Here is a 22713-nt window from a genome sequence, read left to right on the forward strand (position 1 = left end):
ACTAAAGCTTTGCACGACTGCTTTGATTGAGATGAGAAATCGTTGAGTAGGAGGCAGTACATAATATGCATGCTTTATGCACCCACATACTAATGCAAGAACGCATCGCTTGGTTCCCGGGAATGTGAGAAAAACAACCACCGATACTTGTGCAGATTTGGTCAGAAGATTTTCCAACAGCGCACAACAACGCGCAGGTCCATCTCGCACGGATTTACTTGTGTTTCCTCTTGTATGTTAGACAAGAATCATCTGCGGCTGGAAGGAATGAAGCACGGAGGGCGTCAATCGATAAAGTATCGTTCCTAGCAGATGTTTTGCTCTCCCTATGCGATGTGGCGCTCGTTGTATTTCAGTACAAAACGTCCCAAAGTAAGAGAAGTTGTTTCTCTTATGCTCCATGGTAGTTCGGTGATTGGGAGCTTTATGATGTGCTTCTGGTCTCCGAAGTTTTGCAACATAGAATGCGGTCGAAAGAGCAAGACACACCGGAAAACAAAGAAAAAGACAGGAGTAACGGTATGATAGTAAGGAAGGAACAAAGAAACATGTTAGGTGTTAGAATCACCAGTTCAGGTTTGATTGTTTTGAGACAAATTCAATTCAAGAAACATTCAACCCGCATCTGTTAATTGCTTTCTTCTTTTCTTTTGCAGACATCTTACGGGTGAATATTTGGAAGAAAGTGATTGAAACAAGGCGACAGAGAGTGAAGTTTAAAGTGAACAGAAAGTAAATTTGACACGGGACACAGTCATTTGTGCAGCGGTAACAGTGAAGTTTTAAGGTCCCAGCCAAGCGAAAAACTGTTGTGCATCTTTAATCGACATAAAAACATCTTTACAGTGCATTTTGAAACATAAAGGCAAGTGGCAATTGGTTGTTTGTGGCGATTACAAAATTGGGGGTAAAATGCACCCACGATGAAGCGTGCTAGAACGGAAGAAATACAGTTCGGACAACCGCGGGCTCAGCCGCCGCCGCCGGGACAGCAGCGCATTATCACTACAACGCAACCACCGCACAATGTTGCCAGCACCGCTGGCTCCACGATACAGTACCAGATCCCACCGAACGTCATAAAAACGACTACTCCGCCCGATTCGGTCAGCACGACGGCCACCAACCTGACACAACAGACGACACAAATAGCACCACCGCAACAGACGACGGTCCAGTACACGACGACAAGTAAGTACCAAAGACAGACGACTTGTTTGTGGTATGTATGCGGAGGGTCTAGATGCTAACTGTCTACCCTCTTTTTAAAACTGTTTGTAGCTTACAATTCGGCAATCGGTAGTAATCTGGTCAAAGGCCAACCGCAACAGCAGCAGCAGACAACGCAACAGCAGCAAATACAGTTGGTGAACGCCGCGACACAGGTGCGTGGTGCATCGGGAGGAGGCCATAAGGGTGCGGCGGTTGTGAATGCCGGCTCCATCGCTACTGTTACCGGAGCACCGACAGTCGGCGGAACCACCGGCGGTATTGTGGGGGTCTCGGGTGGGCAATTGATAACGAATATGTCGCCAGGGGTGCAATCTCAAGGCCCGCCACAGTCGGTGCAGGGCCAAGCGCAGCTGCAGCGCCTTAAGGTGGAGGATGCGCTCAGCTACCTGGACCAAGTCAAGTTCCGCTTCGGCAATCAGCCCCAGGTGTACAATGATTTCCTCGACATCATGAAGGAGTTCAAATCGCAAAGCATCGACACGCCCGGTGTCATCCAGCGGGTGTCGAGCCTGTTCAAGGGCCATCCGGAGCTGATCGTGGGCTTCAACACGTTCCTTCCGCCCGGGTACAAGATCGAGCTGCAGGCGAACGACCAAGGGTACGCCTTTCAGGTGTCCGTCTCGATGCCATCGTCCTCGTCAACCGGGACATCCATTGCTCAGCAGCCATCTCCTCACAAGTACAACACGATCTTTCAAGGCGGCGGCCAAATTGTGCAGTCGGGCGGCGGGACGAACGTGGTTAACGCCGGTAGCACCACCGCCGTGAATCTAATGGCATACGGTGGTGGACATGCGGCAGCTACAACGGTGAGCGCTGCAACCAGTGCTAATGCACCCTCGCACGCTGGTGCGCTACAGCAGGCGACGGGTGGTTCGGTAGGCAATGCCAGTCCAGCAACGGCGCAGAATGCGCAACCAATGACACAACAGACGACATCGGCGTCATCGGTAGCAGGAACGGTGGTACCGCAAGTGCCGCAAAACTTTGTATCCCGCGCTGAGCATCATCAGCAGCAGCAGCAGCATCATCGAGAGCGTACTATTTCGACCGGATCGGTCACGAGCAATGCAAGTCTTCCCTCGACGACATCGTCCACAGTCGTAACGGCGATAGACGCTTCGCAGCAACAGCAGCAGAATCCAATCCATCGAATGATCTCGCAGCAAATAATTTCTCATCAACAAACAGTGGGGACAGGAGCAGCATCTGCAACCGGTGGAGGAGGCCTGGTTTCGGTAACCGTAGCGAGTCAAGCACCGCAACAGCATCATCAGCAATCGACTTCGACTCATCAGCAACAGCAACAGATACCACAGCAGCATCAGCAAGTGTCGTCCGAGGGCGGTCCAGCAGTACCGGCGGCGGCTTCTACTACGACGACAGTGGTGGCGGCCGTAGCGACCACCAACCAGCCAGTGGAGTTCAACCATGCCATTTCGTACGTGAACAAAATCAAGAATCGCTTTCACTCCGAGCCGGAAAAGTACAAACGTTTCCTCGAGATTTTGCACACGTACCAGAAGGAGCAAAAAACGTATAAGGAAGGTGCCCAGTCCGGCGGCTGCATGACGAATTCGAAGCAGTTGACCGAGGCGGAGGTCTACACACAAGTGGCCCAACTGTTCGACAATCAGGAGGATCTGTTGCGGGAGTTCGGCCAGTTCCTACCGGACGCCACGAGCCATCAAAATCAGGTCTCGCAGTCGCAGTCGCAGACGCAGCAGCAACAACATCAGCAGCAGCAACAACAACAACAGCAGCATCAGCAGCAGCAGCAACAACAACAGCAGCAACAACATCAACAACAACAACAACAACAACATCATGTATCGTCGAGCAATAAGAACAATCACATCTTCGTAAACGCCGTCTTGCACGATTCCCATCAGCAGCAGCAAATTCAACTTCAACAGCAGTCGCAGCAGCTGGGGCAGCCCGGCGGAACGGGGACGGTTGTGGCTGGAGGCGCGATGGCAACAGTTGTGCATGGAAGCGCCACTGCTGGTGGTGGTGGTGGAAGCAAGAAACTAACTAATTCCGGTGCCATGAGTGGAGGTTTGCCGAACGCCAGTTTGAAGATGTACAACAACCTACAGCAGGCAAACATGGCGAGAATTGCACATGAGAGAGACTACTCGCCCATTGGTAATTCCCAAACCGAGGGAAAGGAGTATTCGATAGTTTCTTCCGTCCCCGCCGGAAGTATGTCCGGGCCCAGGGGAGGTAGTGGCATAGTTGGAGGTGTCGGTGGAGCAGGCGGAGTTGTGTTTATGGATAAAGATCGCAACCATATTGCGGCTGGCGGTGGGGGACCCGGTACAGTCTCAGTTGGCGCAGGAGGACTGAACTCGAAGTACATACATGGCGCCTCGCTAGGCACGATATCGTCGGCTGGGGGAACTGGTATGGTTGTGCACGGTGCTAGTGGTGCTGTCCTGGCGCAAAGCGCTCCACCGGGCATGGTCGGAACCGGTGTAGTGCCCGTGATGGCAAACCTCTCGTCCAGCGGAGGATCCAATGCCGTGAAACGTTCGCCGTCCTACTCTTCGCAGATAGTGCTAGGAGGGGCGGGTGGTGGTGGTGGTGGTGCGATGTCTACGGGACGCGGTGATCGTGGAGACGGAAGCGGACCTCCTCCAATCAAACGGCACAAACCCATCTGCCGAGACGTGTCTTTGGCGGAAGCGGCCAAATATGGCGCGCTGAACGATTACGCGTTCTTCGACAAGGTCCGGAATGCGCTACGCAGTCCGGATTCGTACGAAAACTTCCTGCGATGTCTAACGCTGTACAATCAAGAAATCGTCTCAAAGTCGGAGCTGGTGACTCTCGTCTCTCCATTTCTCAGCCGCTTTCCGGATCTACTGAAATGGTTCCAGGACTTTCTTGGCCCTGCCTCGTCGGGCCCCGGATCGGGGGCGAACGAGTGTATCCCTTTGACTGCGGCAGCCGCCGCCGCCGCCGCCCGCCAAGATCGGTCGCAGGGAGGAGAGCTGGCGGCCGATATCGATCTTTCCACTTGCAAGCGGCTTGGCGCAAGCTATTGCGCCCTGCCGAAGTCGCTCGAAGGCGTCAAATGTTCCGGCCGGACGAGCCTCTGCCGGGACGTGCTCAACGACACATGGGTATCGTTTCCGACGTGGGCCGAAGACTCGACGTTCGTGACGTCTCGCAAAACGCAATACGAGGAGTTCATCTACCGGTGTGAGGACGAACGCTTCGAGCTGGACGTGGTGATTGAGACGAACAATGCGACCATCCGTGTGCTGGAGGGCATCCAGAAGAAGCTGACACGTATGTCCCAGGACGAATTAAGCCGGTTTCGGTTGGACGACTGCCTCGGGGGCACCTCGCCGACGATACACCAGCGCGCTCTAAAGCGAATCTACGGCGACAAGGCCGCCGACATGATACAAGGGCTAAAGAAGAACCCGGCTGTTGCCGTTCCGGTCGTGCTGCGACGCATGAAAGCGAAGGAAGAAGAGTGGCGCGAAGCGCAAAAGGTACGAAAGGTTACTCAATCAAGGCCTACTTACAGCGCAATTGATAAATCTATCCTTCATTTTGTTGCTTCACAGAGCTTCAACAAGCAATGGCGTGACCAAAACGAAAAGTACTACCTTAAGTCGCTGGACCATCAGGGTATCAACTTTAAGCAGGCGGACATCAAAGCCCTCCGATCGAAAAGTTTGTTCAATGAAATTGAGATACTTTTTGATGAGGTGAGTTACATGAAGGTAAACACGATCGTGCCCAATTTCGATTATCCTCGATCCCCTTGTCTTTTCCCGGTTCAAACCGGCCTCCCGTGAAGTGTGGAAATTTGTGCGCATGTTGTGTAGTGTCGTGTAAAACGAATTGTCATTGTAGCTAGCAACTGTTGGGCTGTTTCTATCATTCATTTGATTTATCTATTCGTTCTCTCACGCCAGCGTCACGAGCAAAACGACGATTCTTCAACGGCGGCCACAGGACATAGTACCGGTGGACCACACATGACGTTCCCGTACAAAGATAAATCCGTCCTGGAGGACGCAGCCAATTTGTTAATACACCACGTGAAGCGTCAGACGGGAATACAGAAGCAAGAGAAGGCGCGCATCAAACACATCCTTCGGCAGTTCGTGCCGGATCTTTTCTTTGCGCCTCGGCAGCTGATGAGCGAGGATGAACGGGAAGAAGGTACGTTGTTTGAAAACACCAATATTTCAGACTAAACCATCTGTCATTAACTGGCGTTCCATTTGCCTCCATAGATGATAAAGATGCTGACGGGGAACAGGTGGAGGACGATGGTAGCGGTGCAAAGTCTAGTGGGAAGAAATCAACGTCTACCAATAATTGGACATACAAAAGTTGTAATGCAGCAAACTCTAGCAGTAATTTTGGAGAAACGGTTGGAACTACGGTTCCGGCTGGTGCGTCGTCATCGTCGAGAACGGAAGGAGGTGCCAATACGACCAAGGACGAGGGCAGTGAAAGTGGGACTAATGCCGATGGTAGCTCTCACAAGATCACTTCAACGTCTGAGGTGCCGTCGTCCGCGGGAACGGCGGAACCACATCCTAACGCAGACAGCAACGGTGGTGGCAGCGGCAACGAAATCACCGTCGACGGGTCGACGGCAACGGACAAACAGTTGGCAATCAAAAAGGAAGTCAAAGATGAGAATGAATCATCAATGGGGACGGGTGCCAGTGAAGGGGCTCCTTCCGCTGCTGCCGTTCAGGATCAGCAAACCGGTTCCAGTGGTTCAACAGGAGGTGTAGGAGGAGGAGGTGGAGGATCGCAAGCACCACAGCCAATGAGTCCCCCACTTCCGCCGCATGCTGTTAGTAAACATATCGTAAGTGTAGTGAAAGGTGGTTTTATTTTCAAATTAAAATAAAATTCGTTCGTGGTACCGGGCTAACTTATACGGAACAAGAATTCGTTGAATACTCAACTTCAATTATGTGTTGTGCATTGCAGGAAGAAGCATACACGTTGTTCTTCACCAACAACTCCTGGTACCTGTTTCTGCGACTACACGCGATCCTGTGTGACCGACTACGAATCATCTACGAGCGGGCGCAAATCATTGCCGCCGAAGAGCGAGCTTACGAGAGTACACGCAACAGTAGCACGGCGATGGCGCTTCGCTTGAAGCCGAAAAATGAGCATCGCATCGAGCAGTACTACAACATTTTTCTGGATATGCTGAAAAATCTCCTCGACGGTAACATGGAGGCAAGCAACTACGAGGACCTGCTGCGAGAGATGTTTGGTATCCATGCATACAGTGCATTTACGATGGATAAGGTATGTATCAACGACATAAGCAAAAGCTTTGATCTAACAGGAATAAAAATGATGCTTTTTTTGTCGAATTTTAGGTTGTGCAAAATGCGGTTCGCCAGCTACAGCACTGCGTTACCGAACGTGGAGCGACGGAAGTGGTCGAGCTGTACCAAGCCGAACAGCGACGCGGTGGTGCTGGAGGTCTTTGCCGCACCGCTAACCGCCGCATCGCTGCCGAGCTTGCCTACCAGCGAAAGGCGGAGTCAATACTACAGGATGAAAATTGTTTCAAAGTCTACATTGTAAGTGAACCAAAGGAATAGGAACCGCGCAAAGTTTAAATGAGCAAACTAAGTACTAATCCTACCCTTCTCTTCTAATGTGTTTACAGTACAAAATCGACTGTCGCTTAACGATAGAGCTGCTGGATACCGAGTCTGACGATACGGCGAACAACTTTGCCAACTCGCAGGCTTACAGCTCGTACGTCGATCGGCTCTCCAATCCCGCCGCCACCGGTACGGGAAGTGACAGTGGTGGGGGCGGTGGCGGTGGCGGTGGCGGTGGTGGTGGTAGTGGTGGTGGTGGTGGTGATGGTGGTGGTGGAAATGGTGGCGTACACGGAACAACGGAAGGAAATGGTGGATCATCGAGTGTTGCCTGCGGCAAAAGTAGTGGAACATTAGCAGCGGCAACAGCAGCAGCAACAGCGACGACGGTGCCATGCAATAATAATCCTAATACCGCAATGGGCACATGCACTAATGCCAACAGTAGCAGCACCAGCATAGGTATTGGGTCCGGAGTATCGGGTGGCGGAGGAGCAGGAAATACAGGAAACCCAGAGATAAAAACCGAAAAGCCCGACGACGAGATGGTAAGTGGTCAATTGATGAAAAAGGGATAGAGCGTGAGCAAGAGCAAGGTTAAGGAAAAAAGGTTGAAGATTTTCTTTGGAAAATCGAAACGGGTGTATGGTTTGTTGAGCAAAATTAAATTAAACGGGAGTTTTCACCCGTAAACACAAATTTTCGAGAAAGAACAGTGTACGCCTATTAAATGTACATAAAATAATTTAATAGTACAATACGCGCCATGCTCATTTCATGTCCTGTTTAGTAAGAATTCATATTTATTTTTGCTTTTATTTATCGTTTGGTGTTTGTGTTATGATTTTAATTATCCTGTCGTCTGTGTTCATGGGCCATAGAACGATTGAAACCCAAACCGTGATACGTCCGTGCAATAGGAGGCCACAATCGAATATTTCATTTGCTTCATCTCGACTCTATAATGTTCGATCCATTCGAGTTAATGAAGTCAATTTTTATTTGTTTCAAACACCTATATGTTTTTATTTTTATTACTCCTTTTTGTTTCTAACCGAATGCATCATTTGCTTTTGAGTAAGCAGCAGCTCCTGAATAAAGAATGCACGTTTTTGTTCGCCCAACGACAAAATACGCGTCACACAAGCAACGTTTCACTAATTTAGCCTTTTTTCTTCATACTTCTTCTCTTTTAATGTTCTTTTTTCCGTGCCAGGTCAAACAAAATGTTCAATGCGTAAACAATAATAAATCATAATATATCAGCCACCGAGAAAATGCTCCATGTCCCAATAAAAAGGGGGTGTAGTAAAGTCACGTGAACAAGAAGTGTGCACTGCAGGACGAAGGTGGCGCACGCCAACTAGGAAGTGATTGAAAAATCGTATTTGTCATACCGATCTATTTTTAAAAATTTGTTTTATGGTCAAACCACACACGAATCTGTAAGAAGAGTCCAAACAAACGGATCCATAAACATAAAGTTCTTTATTGTTGGCTTGAGAAAATCCACTTCGGGGAACAGCAAGGACAGACAACCAAGAACGAACTATATTTACCATACATAGTCCGTCGATGTAGAGCGTTAACATATTCGGTTATTTATTTTGTATTTGCAATGGTTTTCTTAGTTTTTTTTGTCGTAAGTTAAATTCAACAAGTTTAGTTTGAAATGAATCCAACAAGAATGAGACAAACCGTAGAAAAAATGAGACAATGAGACACACCGTGGAGAATTTAATGACTAATATGCAAAAATGAGTTCCTTACAATCTACCTTTGCAAACAGATTGCTTTTGCTGGTATAGTAATAATATTCGCAAAGGAGACAAGGCATTGTAGAACGCACAAAGACAAATGTGAATAGTTCAGCGTACAGTTTTATGAGTCGATGAGTCGCGAAGACGTCATACGTTCGGTTCCACGTTATCCTCTCCAAAGATAGAAGATGATCGAATCGGACTGGAAATTTATTCTGCTCCAGAGTTTGGTTTTGGAAATGCAATCAACTTTGCGTATCGTGGAGCAGAACATTCGGATTTTCAACGCTATCAGGTTGTGAGGCGGTTAATTACCAATTAACCAAGTACTATACCGTTTCCTCTAAATAGGAGGATGGTGGTACACCTTCCCTTATCTTGCTTATTTTTCTATTGCAATATTGGCAAAGAAAAGCAAGGCGAACTGTTTTATCAATCACCTAAGGTGTCCACATGTGTGGTGTAAATAAAAATAATTTAATGAAAAAAAACAGCAAGCAACTAAATCTTACTGAGGATGTAACAAGTCAAGGCTGTTTCGGTTAATTTGCTTGCCATACGCTCAGCATTGGCTGGTTGGTCTAAGAATTGGTCATAATAACTTAGGTAGAGTGTGTTTTAAGTTTTATCTTACTAGGGTTAGATTTACAAAGTTGTAAAATAGTAACGTACATGCAAAGCTCTAAATTTCCCCGCAAACAGAAACCCATTTAGAATTGGATATTGAAGAACCTAGATTGGAAATACATTCTGCAATCTTGTGTGATTGACATATAATATTATTAACATAAATTGGCTCCGCCCCGATAACGACTTAAACTAGAAGAAGAGGTCTTCAAGAGCCATGAAGAACGCGGTTAGGGAGAGGTGCGATATTAAACAGTATTTGTCACACGATTTTCAATCGTGTTTAAACGATGCAAAACATAAATCTTGATTAAGTTAGCCGATATGTTATGGCGGTGCAAGTGAAAGGCGCGGTGTGTATCATAAAGGAAAAACATATTTTATACATTTAACGTAGAAAGTGGAAGTCTGCTGAATTAAATTTACGACGGACCGAAGGAGATGTTCACATTCAGAGTGCATTTCTTCCGTAATTTTATTCTCGATCTAAGGATAAAAGAACTGTAAGAAAACGAGTAAATAAAACATTAGGAATGCAGAATAAGACAGTTACAATTGAACGACTCTTGGCAGGACATATTTTATAAGGAGCGAAAATGTGTTCTCCGACTGTGTTGAGCCTGTCGTTGAAATATGAACAAAACAATAAGAAAAAAAAAACAAAACTAAACCATGTATAAAGGAAGTTGTTTTTCTTTCCTTTACGTGCCGAACAATAACTTATGCAATAACAGTACTGAAATTTCACCGCCAAGTATTTCTCTAGTATTTGTCTTCAAGGCTGACTACAACATCTGTTCGTCGTGAATTTGTTCTTCCTCCGAAGTAAAATAGTTCGTTACAATGATCAACGGCTGTTACGAGAGGCGCTTAAGATTTTGCCCCAAATATGTAGAAAAGTGTGCACCATCCTGTTTTATGACTCTGAAAAGGATGTTGGGGATCTAACGGAGGTTTTAGAGGGAAAAGTAAATGACCTGTCCGGATGTTCCGAGTCCTTCTGACTCAATACAACGTGCAGCATCGCGTGCGCCATAGTTACATACAAACCAAATAGGTATGTTAAAAACAAATCACATAGAACACTCTATGCAAGTTTATTCCGTCCAATTCTAGCTCCCTTTATATCTTCTTACTTTTCTCACTACTACTGCTTTTACTATCGTAACGTTTGATCGCTGTTTATCGCATTTTGTTATCCTCAGTCTTGGGCACAACTGTAGTAGAGCTTGCCCTCTGCAATTTTGTTACCTTTTAGTTTCGTTATTAGTTCTTTTGATCAAAACATATATGCATATATTTGTATCGTTGGTATTCGTTATCATCCTTCGCTCGTTGCGCATCAAGTATTTTAGAAAACAATATTTGTGTTTTTTTTTGTATCTCCTAGATATCTTTTAGAACCCAGAACCAGTAGTGTGTATCAGCGATTACGTTTGATTTTCTCTTCTGACTATATACACAGTTATTTCGGCCAATTTACGTGACTCACACGTAATCTAAATTAAGCTATGAATATTGCCGTATACAGTTTTGGTTATATTTTTGCAGTGACATTATTATCGGTTATGATAGAAATATATTTATAAATGTTATAAAGTAAGGTTACAACACCAAAAAGGTAGAATACTTTTCGAACGGCGTATAGTATTATTATGTTTTATCTTAATGTTTGACCTGGTACAAAAACGAAAAATTATTAGTTTCTAAACTACTTCAAAGTCTCTTCGTTAACCCTTACCGCGTCGAATGGTTCGATTCATCAATCGCTCCTGTCGTAACTTATTTACTAAACTGTACTAGTGAAGCCTCAATCATTTGCTTGGAATTACTGTTTTATTTATTTTGGGTGGTGGGTGGTTAACATGTAACGCGCATATTAGTATATGGAGGTAGCTGTATGTAATAATGCGTGCATGAGGGTGTTTTCTTCTTTTCGATCATTTTGTCAGCGCCATGGCCAACCATGAGATCGTTTGATAATTTGGCATGTATTTCTTATATCTTGCATCGCTTTCCGTTTTTTTTCAATTTTGTAATCTTTCAATACTCGTATGGCTCGTCTATAGACATAGATTTGTTTTCTTTCCTCAGTTTTATGATTGAAATTATGGTCCCTAGTGTTGGCAACTGAATGTTTTGATGTTCGCTGAACCCTGGTTAAAATATGTTTGATATGAAAGCAATATTGTTTGGTATTTTTAATTTGTCTTTTCTCTTTCTCCCAATTCCTTTTCTGCACGTGTACTTTCGCCAATCTACCCCAAAAACACAACACAAAATAGAGGTCTCAGCAGTATGCCGGATCATCGTTACGTCGTCGTCGTCGTCCTGTGTTCCTGCCTAGAAACATCAAACAAACTAAGACACAAATTACTTTAGAGAGGCCCACGGATAACAGCAATCCTTCCGATGAAAGAAATCTACTGTTAGCGACGAGCTCAGCGAGCAATTCGAAACAGTTGCCAAACAGTAGTACCGGTGATTCTGGTAACGCATTACCTGGTAACGAAACACCAGCTACGAATGCACCGCAACCGAATAAAGATGGTCAATCCAAGGAGTCTAGCAATGACAAACAGCTGGAAGAAAAACCTGTACCGAAAAACGCGGTAACAAGCAGTAATAACAACAATAAAAGTATCAGCATCAATAACAACAGCATTAGCAACGCGAATAGTCCATTTTGGGACAGCGCTGTAAGTAGCAAACTGTCCTCCCCGGAGCGGCTGCCAAGCATGAATGGAGCCGATCGTGATGTGATCATAGAGGACACGGAACAAGTGAAGGTGAATAGCAGCTTCAAGACATCACAAGTAGAAGGCAAAAATTTCACGTTTTTCAGAAGAGGTTCACTCAGACGCTCGAAAAAGGTGAGCTGCGGTGTGGCGGACATACGTTGAGTGTGTTTGTAGTACGATATAATGCTAATAAGCGATCATTTCTCTTTTTTCCATAGAGCCATCCAGCCGTTACGATGCGTATGAACCGCAAATTCCAGGCTTTCGTCGATCGATGGCTTGAACAGCATGTATCCACTACCCAGCAGTCGTCTTGCGAGGATTGGTTACTCGGTAAGCATCCAGATCTGGCCAAGAATCTTACCACGGTGGTTGTGAGGGACAAAAACATAACACGTACACCCTACAGACCGTACAATCGATATAAGGTGAATTCCATGGAAGTATCGGACGGTGAAGATAGTGAGCTATGTAGAATTGAGATGAACTGAATTGAACATCCTTCAACCTGTTTGTCTCTTGTGCCTTTACGCGCCCTGCGGTTGAGATAGTTTTATCCATTGGAACCTGACATGGCAGCGATAAAAATATCGATCCCTTCGTTTAGTTCTTTCGTTCCGAGATCGATTGTGTACAGCCTGTTTAAAAGGGATTTTTATAAAATCTCCATATGTTTAGCATTGACTTCCCAGTGGAATTGGTAATTATTTCAATGTAATTAAATATTCAACAAATTAAGCTAGATGGTAACACTATTTTTAAATGTGCGTTTATTTGAGGGCAGCAGCATTGAGAGAAAAGGATGCAATCACTTTTATAGTTATTTACAGTAGATGTAAATTTGTCTGGTTTCCGTTTAGATTTGTTTTCATCGTAATAAATTGTTTCATCATATTAAATTGCCTACAGATGCCAATAAGGCAAAATAAGAATAATAGTGTATCATATTATGAATCAAAATTAACGTCAAGCACAATAACAAGGATTGTGCGAAAATCACGCTAAGGATGGCAAAATTGATTAGGCCCTAAAATGCTTGTAAAATAGCGTTTCTTAATCGTTTGGAGTGCATTGTAGGATGTCATTGAACCACTCTTCCAAACGCTAGCTATATATTCGCCAGCTTCCGAAGCAGGTATTAAGTTAAACGTTTTCTGTAAGGCTAAACAACGAGTGAGAAACTTTAATGATCATAGCACAACTGCAAGTGGGTGCTGTAAAATAAGTGTTCCGGAATGTGGGAATTGCATCCGCAAATGGTGCAAATCTTGAATAGAAAAAATACTACTAAAGTAATATCGAGTGCTAAAATTCATCTATATAGCTGATGATAAAAGTTTGGTACATCCGAAAAGTACAAACATTTCTCGCTTCGTCGTTTGTTGTCGTCAGTGTACCGAGGTGAGTAGTGTTTGTTTTTAAATTTTCCTGAAGTATATTTCTTTTTTTTTATTTCTAGTTTCACGGTACGTGGCGTATTGTAAAAGTATATTTCTTTCAGGGGACAGATAAGGCATGATGACTAAGACCAGGTTGAAGTATTGAGCTAAAGGCAGTAAATATTTTTTATTTCTTATACGTACTTTTTCATGTCATTTTAACCGTGGGCAAGGAAAGACGAGAATGAGGACATATAGAATAAAGAAAAAAAACAATAACTCATAACTTGACTAACAATCTCGATAGAATTGTAGATAACGAGCCTATACAACTTTGCAGTCTAACAAGCATAATAAGTAATCAATATAAAACAAACATATCTTCGATTCGATTTGAAAAGGAAAACTGGTTAAAAAAAATAAAATAAACGGATAAAATTCTCTCGTTTGTAAGTAGATATTGCAGATGGGTTAAAACATTGCTGGTCCTATACAGAATTTTACTAAAAGCTTACAATGTGATGTTTTCCGAGGACCCCAGCTCAAGTCTCTTAGAGTTTTGTCTTTGAGTAAAGAGTTTTCAAAAGGATATCGGAATGTGTCGACAAGGGGATATTTTAACATATAGTTTTTTGCAAAAAAGCCATAGTAACAAATAATAACGAATACATACAAAATAAACAAAATAATCGAGTTTTTTGAGATACACGCGCCATTCTTTTTCCACGTGAATTCGGGCGATCTAATGATGCTTTCTAACAATATTAATAAAAAAGCGTTAAAAACAAAGATTCATAATTTTAACAGATCAATAGGTAGCTATAAGTTTTGTATCGAAAGACTAATGGAACACACGTCCATTTCAAAGAACTCCAATTGGTTGTTGAATGCTATCGTGTTACCATTCTTCAGGGTGTGGGATTAAGCTTGTAAAAAGATAATAACAACCTTTAAAAAGCGAAATGGTGTCTGGGTCCGATAAGTCGACAAGTAATGTCCGTTTAGAGGAACGTACATCTTTTCTATGTAATGGACCCCGCCCGACTATGCTGAATCACATTGAGGCGGAAGTAACTAATAATGTGATCCTCCCGTTATCTGTATCACCGTCTTTTCCGCTTTTCTGATAACCTTGATTATTTTTAGCTCAGTTGTTGCTCATCAGCACCGATCAGATGGACGGGACAGCGGAAGCTTTGACCAGCAGCCACCGGCTCCAAGCCTTCCCCGGCGTACGATAGGAGAGGAGAAATTTCACAATCGATCACCACATTTCCCTCATCGGTCGTCGTCTCGGCCACTTCAGTTGCGCCCGCGTTGATAAGCCACTGTCGGTGCAGCCTTGCAATATCTCCTCGGACGCTGGATGGGCAGTCGATACCTGCCGAGTCGGCGTTCTTGAGTGCACTGAACTCCTCCTCGCGCCGACCCTCGAGTGCCACGAACCGCTCCGCCAGCGGAAACACATCGAAGATGAATTTTTCCATCTTGATCCCGTTCGAGTTGGACGGTTTGCAGCGCTCGCCGGTGGCCGTGTCGACGAATGGGATCTTCTTCTTAGCCACGTGCAGTGGCATCATTGTATCGGCGATGCGACGAAGAAACGCGGAAGTGAAAAAGTGGTTGCAAATGTTGCCCGCGTTGAACGTGAGCTTGCCGTCGGCTGGATTGCGGCGGTTCGCCGTCTCACTCGACAGCTCGCTGTACTCGACTACCTGATACTTGCCTTTCACCTCGCACACAACGCCGACGGCCTCGTCCGGCTGCACCTTTTCAATGACTTTCACTCCGCAGTCGGCGCGCTTTCGAACGCAGTAGCCGATGAAAACCGGATCCGCCACCTTGATGAGAATGTTATCGACACTGTGGGCGTGCAGATAGAGCACACCCTTATGATCCAGCTCGTCCAGTATACCCTCGTCCTTGAGCGCCCGATAGATACCGCCATTGCCGTCTGGTGCCGTTGCCACTTTCCACTTCTCATCCAGCAAAATGCGCCCCTCGAAGTCGACACACGGAACGCTGCGCTGGCGGAACAGGCGTACCTGCTCGGCGGGTAGGCCAAAGTATCGGTTCGCCTTGAAGTACTCGAGGGTCTCGGTGTGCGTATGCTCGCTGGTCATAATGTACCATCGGATACGCCCATCGCCGCCAGCCAGTTGCTGCAGTTTCCGGATGCGCTCTGCTTGTAGCTGGAAGAGGGATTTACCCGACGGAAGGCCAACATTGTACGTTCCCTTGGGAGCAGTCGAACCGAGCCGCGTGCCCTGTCCGCCAGCTAACAGTATCACGCCCACCCTGCCTTCACGGATCTGCTCGAGACCGGTTTGTCGGAGATCGTTCAGTTCGGTTTCGCTGGAATTGGCCACGGAGAGTAGCAGTTCCTTGGCGATCGGTTGCAGCAGCTCGTTCAGGTCCTCTTTCGCCGACGTGGCGGTTGCCATGGCTCGCCGGAATGCTTCGTCAAGCGCAGCACAATCGACGCTGGCGGACAGGCTGTCCAACAGTTTGTTCCGGTCGCTATCCGATAGCTCATCCCAGAACTTTAACAAGTGATCTTGATTCCACTTGTTCAGCTCCTTGGCGAGCGCCTCATATTTTTCACCCATTTTTAACTACGCGCGTTTTCTTCCGATCCCAGCCGTTCGTAATTCAACAAAAGCAACCACTGTTTCGAACAAAAAATCACCGAAAACTGTGGTGGGCCACTGCGACGCAACTCTAGCTGCTATGGACCTCCAGAAGGTTGCACATGAACCGGTTGCTTACCGCACGCGATTAACACTACGACCAACGGTGGTACGATTCAAAACGAAAGTCGGTCGACGGCGGCGAGAAAACTCTCCAACAAGCGATTGTTATCTGAACATGAGAACACTTTCTGATTTACGCTCGCCACATTCGTAACTGCACGAATCACACTTACAATCGACGGCGACGGCGGCGATGGTTATGTATGAGGTGGCTGGTAAGTAAAATTGAACAAGTTCCATTCGAAAACACGGTACACGGTACTGCTCACTGTTAGGATGAGGCCCGACAGAACCAATTATTTAAAGGTCAAAACAATGTTTGCCAAATCGGACAAACCGTGCACTCGATTTCGGGCTATCTTTTGATATTTGTTGTCATAATAGGCTAGACACGCACGCACTGACACGTATACAAACACGGATTTGACAGCAATTTAGTGCAGTAGTTCCCAAAGCAGTACATACTGCCCACCAGCGGGCGCTGTCAAATTTTTAAATTTTCGATGCCTTTGAAATTCATAGAACACTACATGAAATGCAGATACGTATCTTACTTATACGGCAATTTTAATTGTTTAAAAAAATTTGGAGAACCCTTTTCAATTCGACTCCTGCGATTTATCTGGCACATCGACCGCCTGCAGTCATTGCTGCAATTAGTTACAAGATTTTTACTTCATCCACGTGGATGCATCCAGTGGCCATAGCCAGTCACACTTGGCGCACCATAGATTCTACTATATTCGTGATATTATCATTTACGATATTTACACTTTTCATATTTTTTAACCTCAAACAATAATTAACGATTTTTCTTTCCTTTCAATTTCAGCGTAGGACATACATATTTCTTGCAACTACTTTTTATAGTTCATTGTGAAACGAAATAATCAAAGCAAATGCCATTCTTTATTCTGTCACTTACAAAGAATTGATAAAGGAAACGAGATTAGGAATTTTTAAATAGGTTCAAAAATTAAGCGCAATCCAAATGTTTTTGAGCAGATGGTAAAGATCAGGAGTGTTTACTTCTTACCCTTCTTTTTACCACTGCTTGCCGGAGGGGCCGGTGCGATTCCAGTTAGACTGGTAAGCTTTTGTTTGAGCGAAAGCAACAACGCCACCTCCGGTTGCCAGAAGGATTTATCCGAACTGGACGCTTTCAGCTTGCGAACCTTTTCACCTTGTTGGGCGATTTCTTCCTCCAATGCTTTCACAGCATTCGAGTCCAAGCCCGAAACGACGTTGCCCGCCGTTTGGTTAGTAACCACCGCGGGTTGAGGCTTTGCTTGCTCCTTGGAAAGGGTAGGAGCACCTTTAGCAGGTTTCCCTTCCAACGGCGATGGCGGCGCACTTTCGGATGTCCGTGGTTGACTAAGCGACTGTAATTGTTTCTTCAGCTCGAGCAGAAGGTTAACCTCCGGCTGCCAAACTGTGCGATCTGCGCCGCTAGATTTGATCTTGCGCACCTTCGCTGCCTGTTCATCGACTGCCTTTTGAGCCTCCTTTAGCGATGGAAGCTTCTTTTCTTCTGCCTCCGCATTAATCCTCGCTCCAGGGGCTGGACTCTTGTCCTTTTCTTGCTGCTGTCCAGCGTAACGCTTTTTGAGTTCTTCAATACGCGAGTCTTCTATTTTAGCAAACAACACTGCTGGTTTCCCGATCCGATGGCCACTTGGGAGAAGCGTCCTCAGAAGCGGCTTCCTATAATGTGTGTAAGAAAACAATTTAATCTTCAGTAACCATACTACTCTTCTTTTTTAGTAAAAACTTACTCAGCATTTATAAACCCACCACGAACATTTAGCTGACCGTATAGGTTACGGGCAGTGGTAGGCATGAATGGGAATATCAGTGTGGCCAACAAACCTACGGAAGTAAAGAGTGTGCTTGTGAGCGTCGCATACAATAGTTGCTTCTGCTTTTCTTGCTTTTACTTACAGGCAAAGTTACAGCACAATCCAACAACTGTTCCAGCGCGTGCCTTCTGGTCGTCGGTTCCTTTAACCTTCACCCAAGGTTCCTCCGATTGCATGAACTGATTGCCGTATCGAGAAATTTGCAGCAAGTGCCGGATACCGTCGCGCATGCGAGCCTTTTCCATTTGGTTCACGTAACCCTTCAGCTCGCGATTGATCAGTGCCAGCAACGTTAAGTCCTCCTCGCTCAGCTTCATGACAGGGATCGTGGAATCGAAGAATTTTTCACAGAACACGAGAGCACGATTAACGAAATTGCCCAGATTCTTCAGCAGCTCATTGTTGTTTCGCGCCTGCAGATCGGCCCAGCTGAAGGACGAATCCTGACCTTCGGGGCGAGACGCCCCAAGGTAGAAACGCCACACGTCCGCCGGAATGCCCGTCTCCTGTGCATCGTTACCGAACACACCGATTCCGCGGCTCTTGCTGAATTTGCCATCCTCGTAGTTCAGATACTCTGTGGCCATAATATGCGATACGAGCGTGTAGCCCTTGTCGACAGCCAACAGCGAGGCAGGAAACATGACGGAATGGAACGGAACGTTATCCTTCGCCATGAACTGGTACAGATCAACTTTGACACCAGTATTAGCCGTGTCCGGGCGCCACCATTGTTGCCACTCTTTGCAGTAGCGACTAGTGATGGAAATGTAGCCGATCGGAGCGTCAAACCAAACGTAGAAAACTTTGCTCTCGTAACCCTCGACTGGAACTGGGATGCCCCACTTCAGATCGCGTGTGATGCAGCGCGATTTCAGACCCTCCTTCAACCATGCCCTCGTGATGACGCGCGCATTGTGGGTCCATCCGTGGTCCACGCGTTCCACCCATTCCCGCAAGGTCGGTTCGATTCTCGGCAAATCCAAAAAGAATTGGTTCGAATCGCGAATCACTGGCGAAGTGTTACACACTTTACAGCGCGGACGAACCAGTTCGATGGCATTTACCAACTTGCCACAGCCGTCGCACTGATCGCCTCGTGCGTCCTCGAACCCACATCCTGGATGAGGGCATGTTCCTTCGACGAAACGATCCGCCAAGAAGCGGTCACATTTTTGACACAACAGTTGCTCGACCGAGCGTGTCTCGATGTAACCAGTTGCATACAGCTCCTTGAAAAGCTCCTGCACAATGCGCGTCTGCTCGTTGGTCGTCGTGCGTCCGAAGTAATCGAATCCAATTCCAAACCAACGGTAGATGGAGTTGTGAATATCGAAGTACTTGTCGCAGATCTGCTTCGGAGTAAGATTTTCCGCCAACGCTTTTGTCTCTGTAGCCGTACCGTATTCGTCCGTACCGCCAATGTAGAGCGTGTTGTATCCACAGAGGCGCGAGTAACGTGCAAACATGTCGCCCGACAAGACACACCCAACGATATTTCCCAGGTGCGGTACGTTGTTCACGTACGGAAGAGCCGACGTGATAAGATTGTTCTTCTGGCCTGCCTTCGGTAGCACGATCCTTGGCTCGTCGCGAACGGCACGCTCATCTACTTTGTTGAACGCGAGTCTTGCTGCCTCGATCTCCTCCTTCTGCACCGTTTCAGCGATATTGGCCGAAGTGTCCGCTAGCAGCTCACCCTCGAAGTCGGCAATTTCTGGGTTCAGGACGATATGATGCAAACCACCAAAGCGATTGCTATGCTGTAGCGACGCAAAACTGAGCTCCTTCAAGGGCATCTTATCCAATGCAGTTTGTACTTCCGGGAGGTTTGATATCTGGCGGTACCAACGTAGCACATTGTCGATGTTTACTGCACCTTTCAGCGTGCCGTCCGGAGCGAGCAGACTCCAAACAGCAGCATCGGCACTGCTTATCTTATCACCGGTGAGAAAAGTTCTGCTGCTAAGGCAATCATCCAGCATCTTTACCAACGTGTTTAAGATCGGTTTCGTGTTCGGATCGGCACGCGATCCCACGGCCATATTATGCGTGAGTGCCGGAGCAAGACGCTTCGACGACCATTCCAACCATTCGTCCCGTAAAACCACGGTATCCTCATTTTCACCGTTAAGCAGGTACTTGGCTGCTACATCCGTGGAAAAAAGTTGTACACCGCTATCCAGTTGAAGGGTGGGAAGGTGTTTCATGTCACCCAGTTCCGGATCTGGAAATGATGAAACAATGACGAAAACGTAAGCTTCATTTCATCATGCATGTTTCTCTCAGATTGTTCGCATACGTACCGTTGAGCGTAACATTTTTAACCTCTACGTCCTTTTTGGCCAAATTAGCACATATCAGTAGCTTCAATCCAAAGGGATTACCGGTGTTGGTGTAGATGATCATTTCGATCTTCAATTGGCTGTGTTGCGGTACGCTAGAACAGATAGACTAATGGCTAATCGTGAACTTGGGAAACGATTGGTTTATTGTTAAGCAAACAGAAAAACCTGTACCTTACTCACCTGGAAACTTGCTCGATTTTATACGACGAAACCCAACTCGTGGAGTGTGTCCTACTCCTACCCTTACCCCTATGTGGTAAATGTCAAGAACGTCTTGCGCCGGCGCTTGATATGTCAAAACTGTATGTATCACAAAAGCTAAGCTACTTTTCACCAGGTCGCTCAACTAAAATGACAACAATGGAAGGAGCAGTGTGGTCAAAACAAACAGTAATACTAGGGGCTGGTAGCTAGTTTATTGGTGGAAAAAAGGAGAATCATAGATTGTTGATATCCTTACATCCTTCCTTTTGAGTCAGGCGATCGGACCATTATCACCCTTGGAAGAAGGCCACCGTAAGAAACAAACCCATCGCACAGTGTAGCCTGTTTGAGCAGCCAGCAACATAATAGTGCACAATGGGAGAACGAAAAGGGCAGAATTTGTACTACCCACCGGATTACGATCCCAAGGTGGGAGGCTTAAACAAATGGCAAGGAACGCACGCCTTGCGGGAGCGCGCCCGCAAAATACATCTGGGCATTCTCATCATTCGGTTCGAAATGCCCTACAACATCTGGTGCGATGGATGTAAAAACCACATCGGAATGGGCGTTCGTTATAATGCGGAGAAAAAGAAGGTGGGAATGTACTACTCGACCCCGGTTTATCAGTTTCGTATGAAGTGTCATCTGTGCGACAATCATTTCGAGATCAAAACCGATCCCCAAAATCTTGACTATGAGATTGTGTCTGGCGCGAGGAGACAGGAGAACCGGTGGGATCCAATACAGAATGAACAGATTGTCCCGGAAACGAAAGAAGTCCAGAGGAAACTTTTTGATGATGCTATGTACAAGTTGGAGCATGGAGCCAAGGATACACAGGCGGCCGAGGAGGCCAAACCCGTGCTGGGGCGTTTGTTTCAGCGAAACGATTCTGTTTGGCGGGATGATTTTGAAGCAAACAGCAAGTTAAGAGCCCAGTTTAGGGTAAGAAGCGATACTCCTTTTATGTTTTTCTCGAAGCGAAAGTCTAACTGAAGTTTTCCATTTACAGAAACGTAAAAAGGAGCTAAAATTACAAGAGGAAAAGGATAGTGCATTGCTGGCAAAATCAAGTCTTTCGGTTGCATTGCTTCCAGAAAGCGATAGCGACCGAAGAATGGCGCAACTGATGCGACTACATTCGTCCAAAACCGTCCAAGAAAAGGACCTGGAAAGACGACGTGCGATCCTTAATCGGCCATTGTTGCCTTCCACCTCCTCCAGTACAGGAGCATTTGTTGCTGCGAAAGATGTCGGTGTTAAATTGGACACAAAAAGCTTGGGAATAGTGAAAAAACCGACGGCTACCAATGAAAAAGTAGGTCGATCTTCAACAGCTGGTTCATCGGAGATACTGTTGTTGGAGGTAACACAATCAAGTAAACACAATGCAGATCAGAATGTTTCGAAATCTTGTTCTCAAAAACATCAAGAATCGTTAGATAAACCAATTCCTGAACAGCGACCTCAGTTGCTGCTGTGTAACTACGGTTCGGAGTCCAGCGAAAGCGATTAAAAGAACTTTGCTAATTCAGTAGAAATATATTACTTTTATACGGAAATAATTAACATAGTTAGTTTTGTGGTGTTACTTTACTTGTAAAGCTTTACGCTTACGAAATTTGATTCGACAAGTTGAATAAGTTGTTAACCGTCACCCGTTCAACCGCCTACCCGGGTAGTTTTTGGAGTTTTGTTTTGTTCTAACTTTTGATTGGATTGACGTATCGGGATGAAATTTTTAGAATTCCTAGAAAAATTCATTTTCTATAGTTTTGCTAAAGAAAAAAAAATTTCCAAGGAATTTAATTAATTTTTATTTGCGTTTTTCGGTTGATACCCCTCAAACGTTCAACCGGACTACCCGGGTAGTCCATACATTTTGTATGGGAGATTCCGTTTTCCTGTACTTAAGACTTAATAACTTTTTATCTAGACGTCGGATCGATTTGAAATTTTCAGTGAAGATACTTGAGGGTGTTTCCCAAAATATTGTATAACTTTTATAATTTTAAAAATTCATTCAGTATGTTTATTTGAGGTTCCAAAAAATTTCATCAATCACATCTATAACCATTTATCTGTGTAGTTCATATATTTTACATAGAACTTTGCTTTTTCTGTATTTTAGTACTGATATATTTGCTCGTAGATACTTAACTACTTGAAATGTTTTGGAAAATTGCATAAAATA

At 45.7% G+C, this 22713-nt stretch overlaps 5 protein-coding genes across 6 annotated transcripts; 3 read left to right on the top strand and 2 right to left on the bottom strand.

Annotated features, from left to right (window-relative positions):
* Positions 1 to 859: 859 nt before the first annotated feature.
* Positions 860 to 8308, top strand: LOC131281510 (uncharacterized). Its single transcript, XM_058310844.1, has 10 exons — positions 860 to 1191; positions 1282 to 2930; positions 3024 to 4739; positions 4815 to 4973; positions 5169 to 5418; positions 5493 to 6082; positions 6208 to 6537; positions 6612 to 6818; positions 6908 to 7393; positions 8062 to 8308. The coding sequence occupies exons 1-10, from the start codon at positions 924 to 926 to the stop codon at positions 8101 to 8103; spliced, it is 5697 nt and encodes a 1898-aa protein (XP_058166827.1). The 5' UTR covers positions 860 to 923; the 3' UTR covers positions 8104 to 8308.
* A 2810-nt stretch (positions 8309 to 11118) lies between these two features.
* Positions 11119 to 12568, top strand: LOC131282895 (RGS domain-containing serine/threonine-protein kinase A-like). Its single transcript, XM_058312440.1, has 3 exons — positions 11119 to 11124; positions 11518 to 12105; positions 12192 to 12568. The coding sequence occupies exons 1-3, from the start codon at positions 11119 to 11121 to the stop codon at positions 12462 to 12464; spliced, it is 867 nt and encodes a 288-aa protein (XP_058168423.1). The 3' UTR covers positions 12465 to 12568.
* Positions 12569 to 13962: 1394 nt separating this feature from the next.
* On the bottom strand, positions 13963 to 15974 carry LOC131282761 (UDP-N-acetylhexosamine pyrophosphorylase-like protein 1). The gene has a single exon (XM_058312300.1). It carries the CDS (start codon positions 15959 to 15961, stop codon positions 14495 to 14497), a length of 1467 nt encoding a protein of 488 aa, XP_058168283.1. The 5' UTR covers positions 15962 to 15974; the 3' UTR covers positions 13963 to 14494.
* Positions 15975 to 16974: 1000 nt separating this feature from the next.
* On the bottom strand, positions 16975 to 20413 carry LOC131282934 (methionine--tRNA ligase, cytoplasmic). 2 transcript variants are annotated; one of them, XM_058312481.1, is made up of 6 exons: positions 20271 to 20413; positions 18047 to 20191; positions 17881 to 17974; positions 17673 to 17809; positions 17435 to 17633; positions 16975 to 17332 (listed from the first exon to the last, which is right to left on the bottom strand). In XM_058312481.1, exons 1-6 carry the CDS (start codon positions 20371 to 20373, stop codon positions 17131 to 17133), a joined length of 2880 nt encoding a protein of 959 aa, XP_058168464.1. In that variant the 5' UTR covers positions 20374 to 20413; the 3' UTR covers positions 16975 to 17130. The 2 variants fall into 2 exon arrangements, with proteins under 2 accessions (XP_058168464.1, XP_058168465.1); XM_058312482.1 differs by lacking the exons at positions 16975 to 17332; positions 17435 to 17633 and having other exon boundaries at positions 17667 to 17805; positions 17877 to 17974.
* A 439-nt stretch (positions 20414 to 20852) lies between these two features.
* LOC131281054 (coiled-coil domain-containing protein 130 homolog) lies at positions 20853 to 22073 on the top strand. Its single transcript, XM_058310305.1, has 2 exons — positions 20853 to 21464; positions 21532 to 22073. Exons 1-2 carry the CDS (start codon positions 20892 to 20894, stop codon positions 22033 to 22035), a joined length of 1077 nt encoding a protein of 358 aa, XP_058166288.1. The 5' UTR covers positions 20853 to 20891; the 3' UTR covers positions 22036 to 22073.
* The last annotated feature ends 640 nt before the right edge of the window (positions 22074 to 22713 follow it).

This window comes from Anopheles ziemanni, chromosome 2 (assembly GCF_943734765.1).
Source record: "Anopheles ziemanni chromosome 2, idAnoZiCoDA_A2_x.2, whole genome shotgun sequence".
NCBI classification, from domain to species: Eukaryota; Metazoa; Arthropoda; class Insecta; order Diptera; family Culicidae; genus Anopheles; species Anopheles ziemanni.